The 26,811-nt window shown below is 51.3% G+C and overlaps 1 protein-coding gene across 2 annotated transcripts in view; it reads right to left on the bottom strand.

Annotated features, from left to right (window-relative positions):
- Positions 1-541: 541 nt before the first annotated feature.
- The window catches only part of ACVR1 (activin A receptor type 1), a 46,228-nt gene continuing 19,958 nt past the window's right edge, over positions 542-26,811 (bottom strand). For both annotated transcript variants that reach the window (XM_059852428.1, XM_059852427.1), the window contains exons 2-10: positions 17,702-17,775; positions 16,872-17,138; positions 16,197-16,414; positions 13,757-13,856; positions 12,853-12,999; positions 10,597-10,872; positions 6,522-6,719; positions 2,752-2,882; positions 542-1,815 (exon numbers count right to left, since the gene is read on the bottom strand). In XM_059852428.1, the coding sequence (XP_059708411.1) occupies positions 1,681-1,815; positions 2,752-2,882; positions 6,522-6,719; positions 10,597-10,872; positions 12,853-12,999; positions 13,757-13,856; positions 16,197-16,414; positions 16,872-17,138; positions 17,702-17,753 (1,524 nt within the window). In that variant the 5' untranslated portion in view covers positions 17,754-17,775 and the 3' untranslated portion in view covers positions 542-1,680. The remainder of the gene's footprint in view (positions 1,816-2,751; positions 2,883-6,521; positions 6,720-10,596; positions 10,873-12,852; positions 13,000-13,756; positions 13,857-16,196; positions 16,415-16,871; positions 17,139-17,701; positions 17,776-26,811) is intronic.

Below are 26,811 nucleotides of genomic sequence, written 5' to 3'. Positions count from 1 at the left end.
CAGGCAGCACCTACCCCACACACTTGGCTCCTGCTGCTCCTCCAGCACTGGGAATGAGGCGCTGCACTCGGCTGGAATGGGACAGGGAGGATGGGGCTGAGCAGGAAAAGTCACAGAGAGGCAGCAGAGCAGAACCTGGTAGACCTGGAGTGCTGAAGGGAACCTGAGGGAAGTGCTTTACCCAGAGAGGAAGCATGGAGAGGCTGATCCCTGCCCAGAGCCTCGGCTCACCTGGGGATCCCAAGCCCACGAATAAAGGAGCTCGTTTCCAAGGGTGAGAGGGCACTGGCACCCCTGGGCTCCTCCACGGGGAGTAAGGAAGGAGAGCCCAGGCAGAGGGAAGCCGTGGTGCCCCTCCCCAGGCTGGGCATCCTGACCACGGGAGGGTGGGGGACAGGGACGTGGCCAGGGCCATGTCCAGAGAGAGCCCAGCCCCTCGGAGGGGCACGAGCAGCCCCCAGGACCCTGCGGGTACAGCCCAGAGTCCCCCTGGGGACACCTGGTCACTGACAGGCAGTAACACAACTTAAACACTCCCACGTTTGACTTGAAAACATTCTATTTAATTTATACAAATAACTACTAAATAGAAAAAGTAGATTAAAACAAAATAGTTATTTTTCTGGCAGAGTTTAAATGCATATTATATAGCTTAGAAGAAATAAAATGCATTTTCCCCACAGCATTCATGACCTAGTATTCTAGTTAACTCCTCCACTGCTTTCCTTTCCCAGATCAGTAAGATGCCAGACTCAAGGTCCTGTGGGAAATGGCTATATATACGTTCCATATTCCAACTGAAAATATGGTACAGACCACACACCTACAAATGTGAAGCACTTAAAATGTGACTATCGAGTTGTAATATGATAATACAGAAAACAATTCATGTTTCAGGTTATATTGTGTTACAAAAACGTCTGTGTAAGAAATCATGAAAGAGGCCACATAAAAATAAGCTTTAACTTTATGCACTTATTTTACAGTTTAAAAAACTGGCAAGTGCACTAGTAATAAATAATTTGCAAGTTTTGGATAAACAAGAAATTCCTAATGTTCAGCATTATTGTAAACATCAGTACACATGTAAAATGCAGCTAAAGTCTGACAGTTACATTTTCAGTTTACCGAATTCTTTTCCTATTACTCAGGCATAGATCAATGCAGGATACAGCCAATCATATTTTTGGCAAGTCATGTCGTTAAAATTAACAGTGACAGTGCAAGTAAGGAATGCAAAGAATTCCTAGTGCAATAAAGAAGAGAAGCACAGGCAATATTGCTGATTAAAATTTACCACTTCCATGTGTTCACCTTGGGAGTGATTAGGAGAATTAAAATAAAAGATTATTAAAAAAAAAAAAAAGGGAAAAATAAAGGAAACAAAAAAAAAAAGAAAAAGAAAGAAAAAAGAAAAAAGCTGTTCAAAGCCATTGTTTAATGCCCTGATCTTGTCTTAGGATTTCTCTGTCTTCCTTCAGGCCACTAGCTCAGCCACAGCCCGCCCCGCTGAGTCCTCGGCGCTCGCCCGGCGTGGCCCGGGCGGCACCCGGGGTCCCCAGCTGCTCCCCAGAGCTCCTGCTCCAAGCAGCCACGGGGACCAGGGCTAGGAACTGCCTGGCCAGAGCCCTCCAGGCCAGCCAGGTGCCTTCCTGCCGGGAGAGCACCACGAGGAGAGGGTCAACAGTCAGCTTTCAGTTTGTCTAAGGAATTGTCAATTTTGGTCAAAGTCTTTTTGATGCGCAGGGCTGTCAGTCTGGCCGAGGGGTTCTGGTACCAGCACTCCTTCATCAGCTTGGCAAGGGACGTCAACGTCTGGGGAAGAACAGAAACCACACAGCACAGGGGTCACTCACAAATAACAAGCCAAGGAGCGCTGGCTGGGGCCAAGCACCCACACAGAGAGGTTTTATTGCCTAATGAACACTCCATTTTCAGAGCTTCCCACTATGTATCAAATACAGAGCTTACATGTTTTGAAAAGCTCCTGAAGTCTGGTAACTTGATTAAACCAAGAGCACAACTGGCCCACAGGCTGACCAGAGTGACCAACCAGTGCAACTTTAAACAACAGAGTGCTGGGGTTTTTTCTAATTAAGCAAACACTATACAGAATTTCTTTTCAATGAAACCAACTCCTGCAGACCCATGAAGGCAGCTGAGAAGGTACAGAAGTTCTGACTGTGATTTCATCATGCCCAGCAAGATTTAACTGGCTGGGCTCAGAGCACAGGGCACAGCTCCACACCCAAACCTCAGCGACAGCCACTCTGTCTGCCCAGCCCTACAGATTTCAAACTGACTGCCACACTCCGGGGTAAGGGCAGAACAGCTGGGCAGCCTGGAGAGGCCAGACTGATACTGATGAAGAAAAATTAACATGAGCATCAGTCTTTCAAAAAGACCAACAGCCCCCTGTGTTGTAGGCAGGAAAGCCCAGCATTCTGTTGTGAGTGCTTGTAATCCACAGAAAGCCCTGGTCCAGCTTCTCTCCCCTTCACCTCCCCTCGGAGGGAGAGCAGCCACTGGGAAAAGCAGCTGTAAGGGTTTTTGCTAAATCATGTTCCTAAAAGGCAGTCTGTGAGTGGCTCAGACCTGGCAGCTGTCAGTTTGCTCAGTGCTCCCCAGGCCAGGCCAGCACACCCCACCCTGCCCAGGTGACACGGCTGACGAGGCCATCGAGAACCTCCGCAGGGAGTGACAACTGGGAAAGCCCCCATGACAACGTCAGAGAGACCAGCACACACTGACCGGGTCTGAGAACCATCTGTTGGGAATGTTGGGCCTCTGCTGATCCACACAGACCACCTTCCTCATGTCTTCAAAACTGGGGTCGTTCGGAACCAAGTCATAAAAGGGTGGTTTGTAGTCTTCCACAATTCCTGGTGAGACACAAACAGACATCACTCAACGTCTGAGACAGTGAACAGCACTTCTGCAGGGACAGAGGGAACACAGAACCCACCTAAGAGGCACAAAAATCCTTTAGAACTCAACCCTACAGCGTCATGCAGCCTCCGAACAACAGAACAGCCCTCACTGCCCCAGGAACAGCTTTTTCTACTCAAAATGTTAATTAATTGGCTCATACTGCAAGTCCACAAATTATGAGCTATACCCACTTTGCAGATGCTGGAGCTGAAAGAAGAAGTAATCCCCTTGCCAAAAAGCCATGTTTTCTAATGCATGCAGCTTTCCTGCCTACCAAAACCTGGGATTTCTACAAGCAGGTGGAAAAATGCAAGGTCTGCACTGGGGTTTCTAACAGGCTCAACACACACTTAGGTGCTCCTGTAATTCCTGAAAGAGTCCAATAAGCATGTCAGCATCCACAGACCCTCAACGTGCAGCTCTCTGATTCCTCACTGGATCAGGCTCACCAACCATCTGCAGGGAGCCCAGCCTCCTTAGGAAGCCAATTTATAAACTGGTGTTCAAAGACAGGCATCTGGGTCAGCAGTGTGGGACATGACAGAGCTAATGAGGCCCTCTGTGTCCAGCAGGAACATCAAATAGCTGCTGCTGACAGAAATTCCACAGACTGAAACCTGCTGTCCCACAGCCAGACATGAAATCCAGGAGAATCTCTGCTGCTTTGGATACCCTGCAACTGAAAAGAGGTTCTCAATATTTCCTACAGCAGTTGAATTTTAGTTTTCCTGTTCTATTGGAGATGAAGATCAAAATCCCATAGATATTCTGTGCATACTCCACTAAAGTCTGTAAACCCCTGTCTGTGATCATTAGTCAAAAAGGGAAACAGGAGATTACAAGTGCCTTGGAGAACAGTAGGGTAATTTGGAGACCTGCCTACCCAAGCAAGTTCCCACAGAAGCACCAGGTAGGTGGCCTGGTGCTATTCCAACGTGGACACAAGTGACATGTGCTGTGTAAAGCAGCATCACCCACCCTCCTGCTCAGAGCAACCCCCAACTGCAACTACCAAACATCACCTGCTGGGCTGAACTCCTATCTTAGGAATCCATTTTAATGTGAGACCTCACGAACACAACGCCCTCTGTGCCCTTGCTGCCACACCTGTCCTGCAGGTCAGGCCAGGGCCTGGCAGGAGACAAACACCCAAATCTGGCTGTCACAGAGCTCTGGACACGCTCCCAGGGCCACGAGGACATGACAGATGAACTTTGTCTCTGCAGAGAGCCTCTGGCTCTGATTCACTGCTGTCATGTGCTCTTTCCCAAGCACAGGGCACAGGGCTGCCTGCTGCAAAGACTCGCAGGACTGAAGACAAAGGAAGCAGGCTGGCCTTTGCTCCAGTAGTGCCTGCAGAGCCTCTGAGCCCTGTCCAGCCTGGCGGGAGCCCTTGGCAGTGCCAGGGGCCACTCAACCTCTGTCCCACAGTGTGTCACTGACCCGTGACACGCTGCCCTCGCCCACTGCTGGGGACACCCAGCTCCCCCAGCACAGCCCACAGCCCGGCCTGCCTGCACAGCTTGGAGTGACTTCTGTCATTGCCAGCACACCCTCCTGCTCTGCTGGGGCTGCTGGCTTTCTACTCTGCAATCACCCACACCTCACAGGTACTGCAGCAGCTCCTTCCCTCCCCTCCTTGTCACTTCACAGACCCCAGAACGGTCTGAGAGGGAAGGGGCATTAAAGCTCATCCCACTCCACCCCTGCCATGGCAGGGATTCCTTCCCCTGTCCCAGGCTGCTCCAAGCCCCAGTGTCCAGCCTGGCCAGAGAACCAGGGGCAGCCACAGCTGCTCTGGGCACCCTGTGCCAGGGCCTGCCCACCCTCCCAGGGAACAATTCCCAATATCCCATCCATCCCTTCTGGCACTGGGAGCCATTCCCTGGGTCCTGTCCCTCCACCCCTTGTCCCCAGTCCCTCCCCAGCTCTCCTGGAGCCCCTTCAGGCCCTGCCAGGGGCTCTGAGCTCTCCCTGGAGCCTTCTCCAGGTGAGCACCCCCAGCTGCCCAGCCTGGCTCCATAGCAGAGGGGCTCCAGCCCTGGGACATGTCCATGGCCCTCAGCTGACTTTAAGTCCAGCTTGTCCTGTGCATGCACAAATCTCACTGCTGAACCTGACACAAAGCACAGCAGCAGCTCCAGCCTCGCACAGGGAACAACGACCACACACCAGGGCTCCCCTGAGCAGGAACCACCTCTGAGCTTCTGGTGTCACTGTCCTTGTGGAACAAGAGCACAGCCCTGGGAACAACCATAACAACTCCCAAGGATGTGAGCTGTGAGTGCCAGGCACCAGGTAAGTGCTGAACCAAGGGAGCACGTTCCAAGTGCAGGGAACATTCTCCAGAGAGCCAGCACTGCTCCATTTGAAGAGAGGCAAACTCAGCTTTGGGGACTGAAATCACATTCTGAGTACAGAGAAAATGCTGGCTGGCTCCTACTGCAGCACAGAGACAACACACAAGTACTTGTTTGTGCCAAAGGAGTTTCCTATTACATTTTCCTCCTCATACTAAACAAGAAAATACCAAGAACCACTGTGTCACCTAGAAGATCATTGGGTAAGTTTTTAAAAATAAAAAAAATAAATTAGAATAAATAAATAAAAATTTAGAACTACAAGACTTAGTAGTCATGTTAGAACAACTTCAAGCTCTCTGTGAGCTGAAGCACTAGATCAGGCTGAGTCACAGGAAGGCTGTCCATGAGCCCAGGAGAGCACAGGGAGCTGATGAGTGCCTCTGGCCCCCCAAGACACCACCCTGCCTTGCTCCTGCAGGCTCACTCCCAATGCCAAAGTGTCACTGCAAAGCAAACAGGGTTATCAGCGTGACCACCTGACCAGCAATGATTCCCACACAGCTCAACACACAGAGGGCAGGGAAGATGTTTACTCCATCCCAACCAGTGCAAGGGTATGGAATTACTTACAGCAACAGCCAGGAGTACAGAGTAACTGGTTCTGTGCAATTAGTGTCACCAGCACCTGAAACTTCAGATGTCCTGATGTGACCAATGCAGGGACAGATCTGCAGTGCTACTTTCCAGCTTGGTAAAGCAAAAGCAGTCCTGAATTCTGGTACCTTCTGCACTGCCTTTATTTCTGTCTTTTAGGGTTTGTCATGAGAAACAGACACCTACAAATATTCACTATGGTTTAATGACACAAGGAAGAAGGATAGAGGCCTTGTGATCTAAAATTTTAACTTAGATATTTGATATAAATTATGTCTCACCAGGACTTAGAATGAGCAGGGGACTCTGTTCTCTGCCTTGACAGGAGTGGCAACAGGAATTACCACTGTAGCCAAGACACCAAGAGCTTCCTCAGCATTTCAGGGATCTCTGTGGGGCCCAGCCCGGTCCTGTGCACCGTGGGGCAGGTGCCCTGCTGTGCACTGTGGGGCAGGTGCCCTGCTGTGCACCGTGGGGCAGGTGCCCTGCTGTGCACCGTGGGGCAGGTGCCCTGCTGTGCACCGTGGGGCAGGTGCCCTGCCGTGCAGTGCCCTGTGCTGCAGGGCAGGCACCCAGCCCTGCAGTGCCCGTGCCCAGCTCTCCCGCAGCCAGGGCCGCAGCCCAGGCACTCACCGTTGCTGACCATGCGCCTGGCCACCTCCCAGAGCACCAGCCCGAAGGCCCAGATGTCCACGCGCTTGTAGGAGTCAAAGCAGTCGGCCTGGATCGACTCGTCCAGCACCTCCGGAGCCATGTAGCGCTTGGTGCCCACACGGGGATTGTTCCCCACATCCAGCTGGTTTGTGCTTTGGGAATGCATCACTGCCAGGCCTGAAGGACACAAAAAACAAGGCACTGTTAAGCCCCTTCAGCTGCAGCAGCACACGCCCAGAGCCCCGGGAGCAGCGTCCCCGTCAGATGGTTTCAGAGAGAGGAGCCGAGGGCCCAACTGTGCAAAGACCAACGGGGTCAGCTCCAAACCTGCCAGCCAAACCAGCCCCGGGGCCACAGACAGGCCCCTTATCTCCTAAGGGATTACCAACAAGCATTTTATTGCACTCTTGCAAAACATTGTCATGAAGTGTTTTGCAGCCACTGGATGTCCCCAGCACTCCGGGCACGGATATGCAGAGGCCAAACAGCTGCTGCTTAGAACAAAACAATTTTACACAGCATTCAAGTTTATTTATAGACCTTTTGGGTAGGTGGATACACCCGAACTGTGGGGAAAGGAGAAGAAAAACACGGCACGAAGGATACACACAAGTTAAAAAAATAAAGCTGGAAAACAACAACACCGTATTTGCAGCAGCTTGAAAAACAAACATCCTCAAGCAGATCTAAAATGAGTCAGACAAAACCACTCTACCTGGTTTCTACTAATTACTAAACATTTAAGCAGAGAACATTATGTGAGGGACCAAATTACTGTAAATTTGGAAACACACAGAGCACTCATTTGGCCCCGGTAAACAGAGAGCACTGCAAATTGAGGAGCAGTGGGTGCATGGCAGAGCCAAGCGCCACAGAGGGCGACGCAAACTCTCCCTAATTTCCTCAACAAATCTTCTAAGAATGACATATACTATTTACATTTAACAGGAGTTTATTTTAGGTGAACCTTAAAAGGCTTTTTACCTCAGTCCCACAAAAACTAACCTATCACCAGATCATTCGTTTGCCTTTCTTTCCAAAGAACAGTCTGCTCTTTAACGTAATAAAAATTTGAAAAACACTTTTCTACAATTCAAATGCACTTCAAGATATTTCAAGCTCATGAGAATATGCTTATGGCACCTCTAGAAAGATCACAGAATACTTTGGGTTGGAAGGGATCCTAAAGTTCATCCAGTCTCACCCTGCCATGGCAGGGACACCTCCCACTGTCCCAAGCTGCTCCCAGCCCCAGTGTCCAGCCTGGCCTTGGGCACTGCCAGGGATCCAGGGGCAGCCCCAGCTGCTCTGGGCACCCTGTGCCAGGGCCTGCCCACCCTCACTGTAAAACATTTCCTACATTTAATGTAAATCGACCCTCTTTCAGTTTCAAACCAGCTCCCCTTGGCCTATCACAACAAGCACTGCTGAAATGTTTGTCCCCACCCTTCTTAGGGACACCTCATGTACCATTTCATGACCCCAGACTGATGAGAAGAAGTCTGCTCCCAGATCCAAGTACTTCTGTCAAATACTGACACACACACTTTTTTTTTTATGTGCTACTTTAAATTCATATTAGATTATATTATACAGTATCTATGGTGAGTAATTTTTCCTTGAAAAAAGCTTGCAACAGCAAACAAAGGTCAGAAACCACATTTCCTGGCCAGCTCTGAAAACATCAGGACCTCGGAGAACACTTAGACAAAAATTGTAAAACTTCACCCAAACTGAGCAAAACAGATTGCAGAGGCTGTCAGGCCAAGGTTTGCAGCAGAGGCCAGTCAGCCCCCACACAGCCCAGCCCAAGCAGGGCCCAGGGGTCGGGACAGAGGGCTGTGGCTGTCACACAGGCACCCCCGATGCCTGGAGCTGGGGAGCAGAGCCTGCCCACGCTGCCTGAGGGGCACTGAGCCCAGGGCAGAGCAGCTCCTGCTGCCCCACAGCAGCTCCTAAGCAGGAGCCCCTGGTGTGGCGGGGCTGGAGCACCCAGCCGCGCTGCCCGCAGAGCCAGCCCAGCCAGGCACCGGCACCGGCACGGCCTGGGGAGGACAAAGGCAGACTGAGCAGCAAGGAGTGACATCCCCTCCCGGGCTCTGCCTCACGGCACTCTGAGCCAGCCACTGCTGCTCCTGCAGCTCCTGACCTGGGCTGCCACGGCCACAGCAGCCCCGGACCCTCACAGGAGCAGAGCAGAGGGTGGAAACAAGGCAGAGCCTCAAGGAGAAAGGGCAGGAATGCACGCCAGGAGCAACAGATTCTTTGGTCAGTTTCCCTTACGAAGGAGCAACATAGGAAAAAGGTGACAGGTATATGTCTGAGGAGTTCACATTTTAAAAATGGCTATTTTAACCACCATAAAAACTAATCAGGAGATGTTTACTGCTGTGCTCTCTTAGAAAAATCTCTCAGACCTCTGAAACATCTAGAAAAATAGTGTAACAGATTTCACTATACCAGTGCCATGTCAATCAATGCCTGGACACGCTGCACCTCCTCAGAGTGAACTACAAATTTATTTAAAAGACACTCTCTGACACTTTGTATTTTCAATTTACTGCTGCATTTGTTACGATTCCCACAGCAAACTTCCAGAGGCCCAAGTATGTGGCTTTCATGTTTTCCCTGTCTGTATCTCAAGTCCCTCAGGCAGAAGTGACAGAAACTATGAGTAGAATTATTATTTTAAAAATTCCCATCTCTTGATACACTTTTTGCCTAGGCAATGGTGCCCCAATACAGTTCTACCACTATTCCTTCCTTGTCTGCAGAGAAAAGCAAAAAAAAGTTACTGTCAGACATCCCTCCAAGGTGTGAACAAGCCACCCTGCTGTGACTGCTCCTCAGCACCCGTGCATCCTGCCTCAGTTCCAAACCAGCTGGTCCCGGGGAACTCGCTTTGAGCCCACGGAACGCTCTGCACGGCCCCAGCCGACAGAGCGACGGCCCCGGGACAGCGAGCACACGGCTCGGCCCGGCTGTGGGAGCACACACGCTGTTTCAGAAATGAGGTCTAAGCCCCGCATCCTCAGGGATCGGAAACGGGATGGAACCACGGAAACCCGGGAAACGGCCCCAAAAGCGCGGCTGGGCTGCAGGCGCCACCTGGCGGCCGCGGCGGGCACTGCGGGGAGCGCTCGCGAGGGAGCGACAGCGCCAGGGTCGGGGACAGGGGACACGGACGGGGACAGGACGAGGACAGGACGGGGGGTTCACGGACGGGGGGGTCACGGACGCGGGGGTCACGGACGGGCACATAGACAGGGGTCAATGCGGGTCACGGACAGGGGTCACGGACAGGGGTCACTATGGGCTCACGGACAGGGGTCACGGACAGGGGTCACTATGGGCTCACGGACAGGGGTCACGGACAGGGGTCACTATGGGCTCACGGACAGGGGTCACTATGGGCTCACGGACAGGGGTCACGGACAGGGGTCACTATGGGCTCACGGACAGGGGTCACGGACAGGGGTCACGGACAGGGGTCACGGACAGGGGTCACTGTGGGCTCACGGACAGGGGTCACGGACAGGGGTCACGGACAGGGGTCACGGACAGGGGTCACTGTGGGCTCACGGACAGGGGTCACGGACAGGGGTCACGGACAGGGGTCACGGACAGGGGTCACTGTGGGCTCACGGACAGGGCTCACGGACAGGGGTCACTGTGGGCTCACGGACAGGGGTCACGGACAGGGGTCACTGTGGGCTCACGGACAGGGGTCACGGACAGGGCTCACTGTGGGCTCACGGACAGGGGTCACGGACAGGGGTCACTGTGGGCTCACGGACAGGGGTCACGGACAGGGGTCACTGTGGGCTCACGGACAGGGCTCACGGACAGGGCTCACGGACAGGGCTCACGGACAGGGCTCACGGACAGGGCTCACGGACAGGGGTCACTGTGGGCTCACAGACAGGGGTCACGGACAGGGCTCACGGACAGGGGTCACTGTGGGCTCACGGACACACCCCCCAGGCCCACAGCACCCCTTGCTCCTCCCGCAGCCCCCCGGCCCCTGGCTCGGCAGGAGCAGGGCTGCGCTCACCCAGGTCGGCGATGCAGCACTGCCCGTTCTTCTTGACGAGGATGTTCTTGCTCTTGAGGTCGCGGTGGGAGATGGCCGGCTTGCCCTGCGTGCCGAAGATCTCGATGTGCAGGTGCGCCAGGCCGCTGGCGATGGACAGCACGATGCGCAGGCAGCTCACCGTGTCCAGCGTGGTCAGCTGCAGGTAGTCGTACAGAGAGCCCATCTCGTGGTAGTGTGTGATCAGCCACAGCTGCGTGCTCGAGTTCCTGGAAGTCATATCGGATGCAATAAAACCTAGAGGGAGAGGAAGAAGGAGAAACAAGAAAATAAACTGACAGAGCTCCTTCAAGACTCCCCGAGACAAGCAGCTCCGCTAGGAAGAGCAGGTGCTGATAATGCCAAGGCTGTGGGAGCGACCCCGTACAGCCCAGCCACCCAGGAGCTGCACTCGATGATCCTTGTGGGTCCCTTCCAGCTCTGAATATTCTGTGACAAGGCAAATCAGTACTGCTGGCCCCTCTTGCAATGCACAGCTTGTTTAATTACAGCTGCACTGCGGACCACTGCAGGTACCGCTGTGAGGAAAGCAAGTGCTGGAACTCTAAGAACCCATTTACATACTTGTCAGTCACATCAAAAAACTAGTTAATAGCACCACACACTTTAAAAGTATTTTTATTTTTCCTTCTTTTTGAAGGACTTGGGGGTGGGGAAGTTCCCAGTCAAGCAGAAAGACCCCAAGTCTGTAGCACATTTGCTGCTGCCAGTTGAGAGGGTCACACTGGAAAGCAGAAACCCCTCAAACCTCAAGCCAGGAACAACCATTTCCATTTTTGGAGTCCACAGGCAGTCAGCACAGGCTGCTGAGAAAAGGGTGACATGTGTGGCCCAGCCACAATGATCTTCTATAAAGAAACAGAGAAAATTTTCTCTGAATTCCCCACATTCAGGGGAAGCTCCCTTCCTGTCACCTCTGCATATATACACACAGTGACCTCAACAGCTTTAGCTGGGAACAACAAGTTTTATTCCCAAGTCAAAGGAACAAATCATGCTTATGAAAAGCTCACATGCATTTGTCAGAAAGAACACCCACTGCCTTCTCTCCTAAAGTCAGACTTGTGCACAATGTGACATTTCTGTAATCTGTGATATTGTTTAATATTGCGTCTAAAAAAAGTCCATAAAATAGCCAACAAATTTGACAGTCATCAAGAAAGACTAAACACAGGCAGAGTACCAAGGAAAATGTGCAATGTCATTTCAGCCAAGTCACTTGCTCTCTTGGGAAGGGAAGTTCAATAATTCACATTTCAGGAGGCCACCAAATTATTTTTGTAGTAACAAAGGAACCGCTTCAGGAAACACACAAATGTCTAGCAGAGTGAGCTAGAGAGCCAGGGAACGTTCTCTGACAGGAAGCAAGAATAAGGAGCCAAAGGAAAACTGATTGAAGACAGATTTTGGGTGAGGTAGTGTCAGCACTCAAAACGTGCTGCTGCTTTTATTTGCAGAGGTGGCACACCAGTGACAGAAGGGCACGTCTGTTAGGAATCAAAGGGCTGCTTAAACCTCAGACATGGCTCTACACAACAAAGCCACTTTCCCAGTTCTCAGAACCGAGCACATGAGGTATGAGTGATGCACAAGGTCCATTTACTTTCCTATTTACAGGGGAAAAGATACATCATGCAGCTACAACTGAAGTTTAAACACCAAAAGAGCTTACTCTCACCCTGAACACAACAGTTAAACAGAATACCGGATTCATATTGCTGTTTACTTAGCCATAAGGAAAAGTATTCAAATCCCCAAATCTCATTACAAACTCCTCCCCACCTTTTCTCCCTCCATTTCTGCAGGGAAACTGAGACTACAACCAAACACAGCTCCAGCAGAGCTTCCCCTGACACACTGGGCAGGACTCTGCCATGGGAGCTGCAGGAGCCAGTCCCTTCCACAGGGCTCTGTGGCACCTCCACTGTTTTCTGTGTGCTCAGCTGCCAACACCTGGTTCATCTGGCTGATTAAGAGCTTCCTGCTGGAATACTGCAGAGCAGCAAGTCACAGCTGCTATGACACATTCCCCATTTGAGACTCAGCCCCTCCTGGAAGTCTCTCCCTGAGAATTCCTCCCCAGCCATTTATCACAACACAAGAACCTAGAGACTGTGAGCTGCCTGGTGAGAGTGCAGTGCTTCACAGGTGACCTGTCCAGGTAACTCACCTTTACACCAGATACACCAGGATACAGAATGTGCTTGTCCTACTTACCTAAAATATTCTCGTGCCGCAGCAGTACAGTGTTGTACAGCTCAGTTTCCCTGAACCAGGACTTTTCATCCCTAGAAGAGAAGATCTTCACAGCCACATTTTCTCCTTGCCACTGACCCCTCCAAACTTCTCCATAACGGCCCTTTCCTGGTGAGGGAAAAACACAGGAGAAGCTGTCAACTAACAACCAGCCTTCAGCAGGCAGAACTCGACTGTCCTGAACCAAGTACCACACCTGGTGGTCTGACCTGCCCTGTGTGCACTCCTTACCTCTGGAGCCACACTGTGCTCCAGCATCACTCATTTTTCCTGGCTGCTTTGCCTGCAAGCCCTGTGAGTGGGATCTCCCTTCCCTACACACCAGGGCAGCACAGAGGGCTTGAGCTGGGAGGTGTCACCATTCACCACCAGCAAGGAAAGTGGTTTTGCAGCTGAAGTGACTTATGCAGCACATGGCAAGGTCAGTGTGCACAACACAGAGCTGAGAATTCTGCAGCAAGGACAGGAAGGAAATGTAATGCTGGGGATACAGCCCTTACCTTTCTATTCCATTATCAGCCCTTGCAAAATGAAGATTTAAAGAAAACAAAAACCCAAACCCATCCACAAACAGAAAAAGGATTAAAAACCACCAACCCCACCAAAACCAACCCCTGTCCTGTGCAGACCAGGACATACTGTCTGCAAGCCAAGCTTTTTACCCCAATAGCTTCCTCACCTCTCCAGTGCCTGCACAGCATCCTGGCTCCATGTCAATGCCTCCAGGTATCTTTGACCCAAATGCCTCCTAAACTCAACTAACACTACTCAATTAATAATAAAAATATGCTGAAGAAAAATTTAATGAATCCTCAAAACTAACACTAAAGGCCTACAAGAAACTGAACAGCCAGGAGACACTGACCTACACACTCCACAAGTGTGATCTGGCGAGCCACCGTTCTTTGCACCAAGAAAGGAAGGCCAGAGCCACTTCCAGATGTGCAGGAATGGTCCAACAAATCCTGTTCAGAAGGAAAAGCAGAAGCTAAGGACCCACGAGAAACCCCATTTTTCCCTGTTTACATGCACAAAGCACAGGTTAGGTTAAAGCTCAGGGGTATCTCTGTGGCTCTGGGGATGCCATTGGTCACTCGGGATCAAAAAACATTTGCTTAGTAAGTCATTATTACTTTAATAAGTCTAATAAATATATGACAACACATGTCTGTGCACTGGAAGCCCACTCCTGGCATAGCAGCTATCCTCTGTCATGAGATTCTGCCCTTTTTCAGCACTTCACTCTTCTTTTACTCACCTTATGTCCTCTCAGTTCTGTTTCTGATATCCGTTCCAGCCGGTGCAGGCATTTAAAACCAAAACCAGTTTTCAAATAAATGAGGTGAGGGGATTTTCCAGCATCACCCACACAAGATTTGCCATTGATATTCCAGAAAAACTTCTGTAACAAATCTTTCTTAAAAGCTTTATCAGTTTCTGGTATTTTTAGTGCATAGAAAGCAGACTTTGAGCTGTAAGCTTATAATAAACATGAGTGAGGTCCTGACAGAATGTTAAAATCTCATTAGCCTTGTAAAATGCTAATGCCCAGCTACTTTTACAGCCAGGAGTTTTGTACTAGTTCAAAGCATTAACAACTATTGCTGGACTCTTTCTTTACTAAGGAAAATAGGATAAAAAAGCCTAAGTGTAATCAACCTTCTATTATTTCCAGAATACTGCATTGCTGGGCTTGGACCAGATATCCATGAAATCTCATTTCTTCTAAGAACCTCTTAATGAGTGCTCAAGAAAAAGAATCTGGGAGTGACAGAAACTACCTTACTTTTGAACACAAACTGAGGGCTCATTTTCCTTCCTGCTTGCATCAGAGGCAAAACAAAAGCAACAAAACCAAAAAATCATCCCCAAAGTTATGTGCAGCAACTGTAAAAACAAGATTTGAAGAGGCCAGAGCTCCTTCCACTAAGCAGCTTAGGGCTTTAAGCACTTGCTACACTGCAGAGACTAATCCTAAATGTAAACTTATCTAATGTGTGACAAAACCAGTGACTTGAAACACAATGGAGAAGAAAAATCTGGAATCTAGAAGACTTGCTGCTTGATGAACATCTGGGCACAGGAGCTACCAAAGACATTTTGTGCCTCGGCCGCACTGGGAGGCAGAGCAGCAGCACTGGCACCGCTCAGCTCAGAGGGCCTGGCAGCTGCCAGCTTCTCCCAGCTCTCTGAAACTGAATCTGGATTTTTTTCTTTGCAGGTTTTATCACCATTCCCAGGTAACATTAAATAACTAGCAGTACAAGAGGTCTGCAAATGGCTTGAAATGATCTTGCACAGATAAGAGAAGAGCTGGTAAAAGCTGGAAGTCAGCGTTTAAGGACCAGCTGCACACATGCCTGGGCCATGGTGGATACAGCAAGACTGGCTATTTCAAACCAGTAACATGGAATCAAGCTTTGTGGGCTCATTAAACAGAGCCAAAGGCATTACAATAAAAAAAGAAAAACGAATATTAACAGACACAGGCCACTCTTAGCCTTGCAGTGAAAGCACATTATGGTGGGACAGCACCAAAATAGAAAATTATTTCCAGCCTCTTAATGTTGGGGACATTTTATCTCAGCAATGCAAGGAGAAGAAAACTCTGCTTTGCTTCAAAAACGCACTCCATCTGCCTGAAGCTTTCCTTGCTCTGCTCAGATACAGGGAGGGACAGCTGCTGGGACATTTGTGCTCTGGCCTGGGGGAAGGGGGAAGGGACAGTCACCTGCAGAAAGGGAACACTCCCCAGCTCATTTCATTTTCCAGAGACCGTGTGAGCAAGAGCATACTTTGAAAGCCGAGCTTTGAGTAAGAATTGCACATTTCTTAGAACTCCCACTGCTCCTCCATCAGCGAAATGTCACTGGTATCCCAGCCATCCCAGCGTCCTGCTACCGAGATCATGACAGTCAGGCCTGAAGGTTTTAAATTTCAAAATTATCTGTATTTTCTCTCTCACCTAGCATCACATCTTTTCCAACCCTTCAGGCTGTTGTATATCAAACATGCAGCACAGTTCTTCACCTCTCCCATCACTTCAGGCCCCCCAACAGTCAGGCACACTCTTTAGATGTGCTGACACTGTCTCCAGGAACACAAACACTTGCCCAACCCATCTTTTGGTTAAAATTCATCAATACTACAGTTTTGGGAGCACAGGAACGGCACCATACAAGTCCTGAGGCCAAGTGGCATCCCCTGGCAGCAAAACATGCTGAGTGATGTGGCCACACAGAAGGCAGGGAGGGGAGTTTGGGCGTGAGGAAAACTGACACCCTGCACACAGGTGGGTCACTTACTGCCAGCGTGCTGTCCCCCACGTTCGAGGCAATGAGGCCCTCGATTGTGCCATACTCTGCATCCCTAGAATTGAGCCTCTCCATGTGGTTTTTCTGTATTCTCCGTATGATCAGCACAGCTACTGCAGAAAAAACTACCAACACTACCACAGGAGCCAGGATAACGATGATTAGTGTTTCCATGCTGTAACCTGCAGCTTCTCCTTGAAAGGTTTGCCCTTGGAAAAGAGGGGGAAGGGAAAAAGTGTGAAAAGAGAGAAAAAAATAATTTTGCAGATTCCCAGAGAAAGTCTTTCAGCCCATTAGCACTGACACCAACCCCGAGCTCAGTGCCCACCCAGCGTGACAGAGAGGCCGTGCCACAGCCAGGTGTGAGCACACCTGCATGGAGGATGTGGAACAGCACAGCCCCCACCTGCACTGAGCCACTTCTCACAGGCAGTGCCTCCATCCTGACTCCAACCCCACACTGCAACCCCCTCACTGCCCCAGCCACAGAGACCAGTCCACCCGTGGGCACCAGGCCCCAGGGTGGGGACCAGGGCACAAAGGCATCCTGTGCCCATGAAACCCTTCCTTCAGCCAGCACTGGAGCCATCTCTCTCCCAGCACGGCAGATCAAAGCCAACCCCCTCTTGCCTCTCAAAATGCACTGCTGCAGAATTCAGCTCTCACCTTTGGAAGAGGGCAGCTGCGCAGTGATGTTCATGTTGCACAGGTGCCCCTGGCAGCACTCCACGGCCTGGTTGGGGGACGGGGGCGTTTTGCAGGTCATTTTCCGTTGCTCATAGACCTGGAAGCAGCCTTTCTGGTAGACCTTGGCCCCATCATTAATGCTCAGGGAAGCAAAGCAGCGCTGGCCTTGGCACCGATCCCCGTTCCCACAGGATATGCCTTCACACACACACTCGTAGGGGACCATCTTGAGCTTCCTTTCGTCATCTGCAAAAGGGAAGAGTCCAGGAAAAAACATCATCCTGCTCTGAATAGCTCCAGTTAGAGGTATGGCAATCATAAGACAATAAAATCTGCTCGAGGGAAGTGATATTGTTTTCAGGTAGTGCTGAAGAGCCACTAAGTAGGCGGTAACGACTGTAATTCAGCTATTTCAGCATGACAAAGATATGCCACAGCAAACACAGAGATCTCTCTCAAGTAAGTTAAAACATAAAACTGAGAAAACCAAGTGACTCCCAGAAAGCCTTTACTAAATGTTCTCCAAAGGCTGTTTGTAAAGTGGCGAGTACACATCTTTCAGGGGCTCATCTCTCAGAACACCCAAGAGATCTTCAAATGAACCATTCCTTCCTTTCCATGGCAGCAGAAATACTATTCCCTTCTTCTGAGGCAAACCTTAAACACACTGCATGTCACAGAGGCTTCACGTGCACACAGCTCTGTAAACCAGTTACAGAAGTCACTTCCAAAGCCAATGCCTCACTGGAGCAATCATGGAAGAGTTACCAAACACCACACTGGGAATTCTGACCCCACACAACACTCACCTTGCCAGCTCGGAGATGGGAACGCCATCACCATCAGTACAGGGAGAATCATAACTCCATCCACCACCCTGGAGCTGCAGAAAGGAGAGACACGAGAGTTCTGTATGCTTCCACTGCTGCCTAAAAGTGCAACCACCCCAAAAGCAGTGTTTAGCTTTTCATCAGTTCCTTACACAAAACACAACCCAACGTTGATTGGAGTCCTTTTTAACTCTGTCTTGTTTCCTAAATAACTTCCTTCACTTATAAAATCCACACATTTACTGCAACATCTTTTTAGATTCACAGAGACATCACATGCAACTACCATGTAGATACAGAAGCTTGTAATAGGGAAATATGAGCCCTCCAGTAGCAAGCAGGCATGTAATATAGATGACACACTCTATGAACCAGTTCCTAGAAAGTTAAATTATTGTTAAACTGAGAAGGTGGTCTGTAAAACTGTATTATCTGGGCTTTGAGGGGAAACAGAAAAAATCTCCAGCAGAAAGCTCAGAGTAACTTCTATTAACCAGCAAAAACCATTGCTGGATGACAAGAAAAAGACTGAGATGTATTTAAGGAAGATGCTGCTCCCTGAAGAGCAATTTCCCAGTTTGAGTTGCCTCTCCCAGGATTTTCCTTTCGATGGCCCAAGTCCCTTTCCCTGCTGCTGAAGACAGGTAACTACACCTCGTGCAACAGTCCTGGCTGATCCCAGCATAAAGCAAAGTACATGGTCCCTCTAAAAGAGGAAATAAAGGAGTGAGTTTGCCTTTCTATTTCCAATCTTTGCCATATACTTGGGTCTTCACAAGAAAATACAGACCACTCTTTACTCCACTTTTTACTATGAAACAAGGCTTCTGAAAAGAAACTCTTCTGCAGTTTCTTAAGCTTTAACCCATCAGACAGGGCTGGTGACTCAGAATGGTTTGTCTGTCCTGTGCTGGTCGGTTCCTGCAGGGACTCACTGGCCTAGTCACATGGAACAAAATGCTCCTTATGTGCAGGTATTTGCCTTCATTTTTCAGATTTAATTCTAACTGAAGCAGATGAAAACTGAAAATAAATCTGATATTGCCATTTTCCTTTCAGATCTCTTCTGTTGTGCCTTTTCAAATCATCAGCACTTCTTAAGTGCTCAGTGATGAAAGCCAAGCCATTACTTCTGTATTTATTTCCAGTAATTGATTCGTCATCAGTTAAAACGATCAGAAATTTTTGACCCAAGTACTGAGTTTTCACCTTCACAGAAAGGCCCAGGCAGCACTGACCACCTCACCTCCCAGACCAACACTGTCCCCTCCAAAGACCCATTCCCCAAGGAAGCTTCCCCCAGTTGTCCTCGATGCACCAAGGCAGCCGTAACCCCGCTGATCTCTAACCCTCCACAGCTGTGCTGGGAACACGATCGGACCGAGCTAAGCAGCAGGAGCAATCCATGGAGGCAGTGTGAAGCAGAGGAGAGGTTCCTATCCCAAGGAACCATCAGTGGCCCAGTGCTCCAGATCAGCTCAAAGGGTCGGTGCCCTGCTCCCAAGGCAGGGTGGTGTAGGATCCCTGCACTGCCTTGGGCAAACAGCCTGGAGCAGCCCTGGCCCTGTGCCTGCTCACTCAGCAAGTCCAGAGGTGGCTCCTGCACCTGCCCTCCTCCTTTCCACACACGGGCACTTCAAAGAGCCAAAGCCACCCCAGGGGCTGCACGGATGGGAGCGGGGGGAGCGCTCCAGGGGATCCCAGCAAGGATCCCCCTGGAGAGCCCTCCAGACAGCAGGGACATCCAGCTCCAGGAAAAGGTGCTTTAAAAAGACAGAATCTGAGTTCAGATTGCTGGGCAGCTTCAGTGCTTAGCCAGCAGCACCAGCAGCTCTCAGGCACAGCCAGCTCTTCCAGATAACTCAGGGCTGCAGCCCCTGGCCCAGTTAAAACCAGCATGGGTTGTTTTGCACTGGTGGGAGCTGCCCCACCTCTGACACGCGTGGGGCGGCCCCGAGACCCCCATGCCTCGACCCCCCTCACCAGGGCATCCCCCCTTGGCCATTCCAGCCCCTCTCCTGCCAGAGCCGGCTGAGGGAGAGCAGCAGGGCCCTGCAGGAGCCCAGCTCTGCTCTCCAGGGAAGGAGGCTGAGCACACGGACCAGGAGCTGGCCACAGTGTGGGACTGAGGTCACGGCAAGCACACACCAGTCCAAACACTGGGAAACTCTGCCAGCTGCATGGACTTACCTGGTGTCTTTTACGCACTTTGAGTTACCAAAAACAAAGAAACAAATATACACAAGTTTATTTGTAGACATAAGCCCCTGCCCTGTATTTCTCAGAGGGAGGATGAGGATGGCAATCAGACCCATGCCTCCAAAGAGGCAAACAAACCATACTGGACTTTTAACAGATTTTATGCATTTCACAGCAGGCATGGTCCTCCCAAGGAAAAAAAGCCCAATACTTCCATTCAAACCCTGCTTCTATGAAGCTGTTCTTCCAGCTGTTCATTTCCCCAAATCCTCAAGGAGTATCTCGTGTGCCTTTGTGGAGAAGAGCTGTGCACATCTGCAGCAGCCTGTAACACACCCACGCCGTGTCCTCGCCACCAAACCGAGGGCTGCACCACGTCTGTGCAGCCCAGGGCACAGCCCAGGGCACAGCCCAGGGCACAGCCCAGCCACACAGGGTCAGCTGTGGTGGGAGACTGAAGGAGGGAACGAGCTGGGAGGGAGACTCTGACCTCTACAGAACACTGATTTTCCCTCAAAAATTATTTAAGAGCGTGAGTTCAAAGGTGTTGTTCTCACTGCTTAAAAAAAATTACCTTTTCAAAGCAATTAATGGATGTACATAAGCACCCAAGTCTGGGTCTAGTGACACCAGCAAGCACCCCTTCCAGCTACTGCTTGTTTAGAGGGAAAGAAAATATACATTTTTACTGTAAGGAACAAAACATTCTTTAATAAAACCCCACAGAAAATTGCTATGGATGTAAAGATTCATGAGATATCCAGTTACGATCCGGTACCTGAATTCCCACGAAGTTTTTTTCCCCAAGGGAAGAGTTGGGATTTAACCCAGATAAGAGAAGAGGAATTAACAAACAACCATCAAAAAACACAAAAGGTGTTTTCCTTTTGCCGTTTGATTGGAGCTGCAGGCCGTGCCCCATGGAACCGCAGCGCAGCGGCAAGAGCTACTAGAGGGCATTGGGAACGTGGGCAGGGATCCCAGGGATCCAGGGATCCAGGGATCCAGCCATCCCAGCGCTCCACGGAGGAGCTGCCAGCACTCCCCGACACACCCACACAGAGGGATGCAGGGATCCCAGTGCCACACCCCACACCCACACAGAGGGATGCAGGGATCCCTGTGCCACACCCCATACCCACAGAGGGATGCAGGGATCCCAGTGCCACACCCCACACCCACACAGAGGGATGCAGGGATCCCAGTGCCACACTCCATACCCACACAGAGGGATGCAGGGATCCCTGTGCCCTGTGCCACACCCCATACCCACACAGAGGGATGCAGGGATCCCGGTGCCCTGTGCCACACTCCATACCCACAGAGGGATGCAGGGATCCCAGTGCCCTGTGCCACACCCCATACCCACAGAGGGATGCAGGGATCCCTGTGCCACACCCCATACCCACAGAGGGATGCAGGGATCCCAGTGCCCTGTGCCACACCCCATACCCACAGAGGGATGCAAGGATCCCAGTGCTCTGTGCCACACCCCATACCCACACAGAGGGATGCAGGGATCCCTGTGCCACACCCCATACCCACAGAGGGATGCAGGGATCCCTGTGCCACACCCCATACCCACAGAGGGATGCAGGGATCCCTGTGCCACACTCCATACCCACACAGAGGGATGCAGGGATCCCTGTGCCACACCCCATACCCACAGAGGGATGCAGGGATCCCTGTGCCACACCCCATACCCACAGAGGGATGCAGGGATCCCAGTGCCCTGTGCCACACCCCATACCCACAGAGGGATGCAAGGATCCCAGTGCTCTGTGCCACACCCCATACCCACACAGAGGGATGCAGGGATCCCTGTGCCACACCCCATACCCACAGAGGGATGCAGGGATCCCTGTGCCACACCCCATACCCACAGAGGGATGCAGGGATCCCTGTGCCACACTCCATACCCACACAGAGGGATGCAGGGATCCCTGTGCCACACCCCATACCCACAGAGGGATGCAGGGATCCCTGTGCCACACCCCATACCCACAGAGGGATGCAGGGATCCCTGTGCCACACCCCATACCCACAGAGGGATGCAGGGATCCCTGTGCCACACCCCATACCCACACAGAGGGATGCAGGGATCCCAGTGCCCTGTGCCACACCCCATACCCACAGAGGGATGCAGGGATCCCAGTGCTCTGTGCCACACCCCATACCCACAGAGGGATGCAGGGATCCCTGTGCCACACCCCATACCCACAGAGGGATGCAGGGATCCCAGTGCCACACCCCATACCCACAGAGGGATGCAGGGATCCCTGTGCCCTGTGCCACACCCCATACCCACACAGAGGGATGCAGGGATCCCAGTGCCCTGTGCCACACCCCATACCCACAGAGGGATGCAGGGATCCCGGTGTCCTGTGCCACACCCCATACCCACACAGAGGGATGCAGGGATCCCTGTGTCACACCCCATACCCACACAGAGGGATGCAAGGATCCCAGTGCCCTGTGCCACACCCCATACCCACACAGAGGGAGATGCTGGGATCCCAGTGCCCTGTGCCACACCCCATACCCACACAGAGGGATGCAGGGATCCCTGTGCCACACCCCATACCCACAGAGGGATGCAGGGATCCCAGTGCCCTGTGCCACACCCCATACCCACAGAGGGATGCAGGGATCCCTGTGCCCTGTGCCACACTCCATACCCACACAGAGGGATGCAGGGATCCCTGTGCCCTGTGCCACACCCCATACCCACAGAGGGATGCAGGGATCCCAGTGCCACACTCCATACCCACACAGAGGGAGATGCAGGGATCCCAGTGCCCTGTGCCACACCCCATACCCACAGAGGGATGCAGGGATCCCTGTGCCCTGTGCCACACTCCATACCCACACAGAGGGATGCAGGGATCCCTGTGCCCTGTGCCACACTCCATACCCACAGAGGGATGCAGGGATCCCTGTGCCACACTCCATACCCACAGAGGGATGCAGGGATCCCATTGCCCTGTGCCACACCCCATACCCACAGAGGGATGCAGGGATCCCAGTGCCCTGTGCCACACCCCATACCCACACAGAGGGATGCAGGGATCCCAGTGCCACACCCCATACCCACAGAGGGATGCAGGGATCCCAGTGCCCTGTGCCACACTCCATACCCACAGAGAGGAATGTAGGGATCCCTGTGCCCTGTGCCACACACCAAATGCAGCAGTACTGGACACCACAAGGCAGACCTGGAGGCAGGACATTGTGTCTGAGCTTCAGCCACATACAGGGAAATGTGGATCACTGGGTTTAACCTCCTCCTGCAAAAGCACATTATCATTGGAAAATAAGAACTTGCTTTTGATAGAAAAGTCTCTTCCGAAGTGGCAGCTCCCTGCGATGCAGTGCAGGCAAGGAAGGAGCCCTGGCTCCTGGGCAGGCCAGCATCTGCTCCAAGGCCAGCTTTGGATTCTGGAGAAGTCCTTCAAACTGGCTTTGGAAGCCCAAATGAACAATAAACCAAGCACAAGACAGATCAGCCGCGTGGTGAAGACGCCCAACACAACACAGAGACACACAGCTGGTTCAGGTAACAGAGTCTATAGAATCCTTATGCTTTGCAGTCATAAAGTCCCAACACTGCAAAATCCACCCTGAAGCCCCAAAGCTTGTTCCACTTGCACAGCTAATATTGCTCTCTCCTTTCTTCCTAAGAAAACTGTGTCCTGCCAAATCATTCCTGTATGGCCTTACAGCAATGTGGGCTGAAGTTCTGTGCTGGGACTGTCAGGACAGCAGCTGCAAGAAGCCAGAGGGGAGAGAAGAACCAGTTCAGACAACCTGAAACACCACAAGGACCCCTGCAGGCACTGGCTGTTGGAAGTGGCCTTTAGTCCCCAGACAGCACTGAGCACAGACCACAGCAGACAGTGAGCCCATTAGTGCAGGAACTTCAGGTTGCATTTCATCTCCATATGACACAGACATGGGAACATGAACATGAGAGCAGCTCAGACTTTCCAGACGAGATCAGAAGCACCCAGATATCGCTGACAGTCCCAGTGGACCCCAGCCAAGAGCCCAAGGGCTGTACATATTTTGCATGTACCTCACCAGATTCCTATCAAAAGAAAACATCCATAACACTGGATCACATTTGTGCCATCCACAACAGCCACACACGAGCTGCATTCATCCACAGCTGTGTCTTCAGAAGGAGCAATGTGCATTTAAAGGCAATAATGCACAGCTTGCTCTTTAATTGAATCTCACACAAAGGAGGTGCAGCCCCCGAGCAGCCCCACAAAGGCATTCCTTGCGTCAGAGAGCAACAACCTTGGGCAGTCCTTTCTTATGGTCTAAACCTGGTTGCCAGAATTCACAAGATGGAAGCCAGCCACCAACTGCATTTGGTACCCACCTGCAAATGCACAAGGCACACATCCACGCTTTGCAGCTCCAAAACTGTGTCAAAGTGCCACCCAGAAAGACCAAATGTCTCAGATTCAAGTGACCACAAACACAGAAAAGTGAAGGATGGGATACTGGTTCTTCTGCACTCGTGTACAAAATCACAGCACGGCTGAGTAAGAATGAAAACAACACACAAAAGGCAAGTACACAGTCTAAAGCGTCCTGGAAGTTTCTCCCAGTCAGTAACTCTGTCACGTTCACAAAGAGCCAACCCCTTGGTTCTTGTAAGAAAAAGAATAGGTAGCAAAGCATGAGTGTCATATAAAAATAAAAACAGCCTGCTCCCAGGGAACAGGGACAGGACAAGAGAAAACAGCACCAAGCTGTACCAGGGGAGGTTCGAGTTGCATCCTGGGGAAAATTCCTTCACAGAAAGGGTCGTCCAGCCTTGGCACAGACTGCCTGGCACTGTCCAGGGCAGTGGTGGAGTCCCAGCCCTGGAAGGATTTAGGAGTTGTGCAGATATGGCACATTGGGTTAGTGGTGGCCTTGGCACTGCTGGAAGAATAACATGACTTCATGATCTTAGAGGGCTTTTCCAAGACAAACCATTCAGAGATTCCATGTGGGCAGCAGAACCTCTCTGTGGCTGCAGGAGGCAGAAGGCACTTGCCCCAGTGTGAAAGCTCAGGCTGTGTGTAGGGATTGCATCAGTACGGGGGTCTTGGGCAACCCACTGACAGACGGCTTACTCAAACAATGAAGCAAGCACAGACACTTTCAAATTGACGGCAACTTCCCAGTGCCTTTGAAGACACATGTGTATCTTTCCATATCATTTGTTGCCTTTCGGGGTAAATAAATTCACCAGGAGGCAACTGCCAAGGATTAGCACAGCCCTGTGGAACAGCCTTGCCCTGCAGAGCCCGCGTTCAGCAGCATCGCTGAAAAGCCTCGTTGACAAAGTCCCTGGCTGGGGCTCGCTGATCGTGCCACCGCTGGGAGCACCTGCACAGCGAGGTGTGCAGCTCCACATGCACAGAGGCAGCACACAATGAACACGTGGGGGTTTGCAGGCCCGTGAGCTGCTCAGGGGAATGCTCAGGCTCAGTTTCACCTCACACGAACCAGGTGTGCACAGGTACCTGCTCAGGACACTCAGATGAATTACTGTGGCTTCTCACACATTTCACATACAAACGAAGGTGTTGTTTTATTATGCTACACACGCTTCCTTGCTGTACAGGTATTCTTACACGGCACACAGACAGCTCCTACCAGAGGAGCATTCTGTAACTACCAGGAAAAAGGTTCCACTGCACAGCTGCAAAGCTCCTCAGACACTTTCCCTGTTAGACACAAGTCATAGCTATAGACAACTTTGAATACCACTCTGCCAAGGCCATTATAGATGCCCACAAAGCGAGGAAAATCCCCATCAGGGTCTGGTGACTTCAACTGTGCTGAGGCCTTGGGCTTAGCAGGCAAAGAGAGCACCCCTGCACATCGGGCTGCCAGACTGCCACACTTTCCCCTGGAATGGTTCTCTCTCCAAAGACAGCATATCTCACATCTCGATACAAAACTGCCAATGAAGATACAAACTCTCTCCAAACAGAACACCTGGGTTTATCCAGCAGCTGTGAGTAAGTCCCAAAACACAAACATTTTCAACTGAGAGATTACTGGGAATTGCCTGTAAAAGTTGTTTCTGAATAGTTTAGGTAAAAAAAGATTAAAATAGCCACACAAACCCAAACTGTACTCAGTAGCAGCGACTTTACTCAAAGCCCACCTCCCCAGCCCTGGCCTGCTGTCCTGCAGCCCGCGATGGTGTGTCTGCTCCAGATGTTGTCCGTGCCGGGTGTGACGAGGGAGCTCAGGCAGGAGCAGAAGCCCAGGCACCCCGGGACTGCCATCACACACCGCTCCTGCTGCGTGCCGGTCTGGGCTGGCAGGGGGAACACGCAGCACCCTCCCAGCGCCACCAGGACACGGCTGCTGCCCCCAGAGCCCGGCAGAGAGCCCAGCGCAGCCCCGGGCACCCGCAGGGCCTGCAGCACCCCCTGCTCCCCAGACAGACACCGCTGTGCCCAGAGCTGTGCCACTGCCTCTGCGGGAAACCCTCAGCCTCCGTCAGACCACGGACTGCTGACCGGTTCCAAACGCTTCTTAGGGACCAGTTAAATATTACAGAGCTCGCCTGCTCAGAGTTTCTGCACAACACTCCAGCCAGCCAAAACAAACATTTCCAAAAACAAATCTTTGGCTTGGTTATCACCAACAAAAGTCCTATTTTTCCCTTAAAAAAAAAAAAAAGTTTGGGGTTTTTTTGCTGGTTTTCCCAGTTTTTCTTGACACAAATTTCAAAAACTCATTTCTTTATTGTGGGTTGCAGAGAAACCTGGGTCTGATGATGTGCACAGCTTTGAGAGACCATCTCTCACTGGGGCACACCCTGCTGCAAGGTAACAACGTCGTCTAGTTCCTACAAATGCATTAATTAAGCA

Source organism: Haemorhous mexicanus, chromosome 8 (genome assembly GCF_027477595.1).
Source record: "Haemorhous mexicanus isolate bHaeMex1 chromosome 8, bHaeMex1.pri, whole genome shotgun sequence".
Classification (NCBI taxonomy): Eukaryota; Metazoa; Chordata; class Aves; order Passeriformes; family Fringillidae; genus Haemorhous; species Haemorhous mexicanus.
The sequence above is the reverse complement of the archived record's forward strand: the minus strand, read 5'-3'. Positions and strand labels throughout refer to the sequence as shown.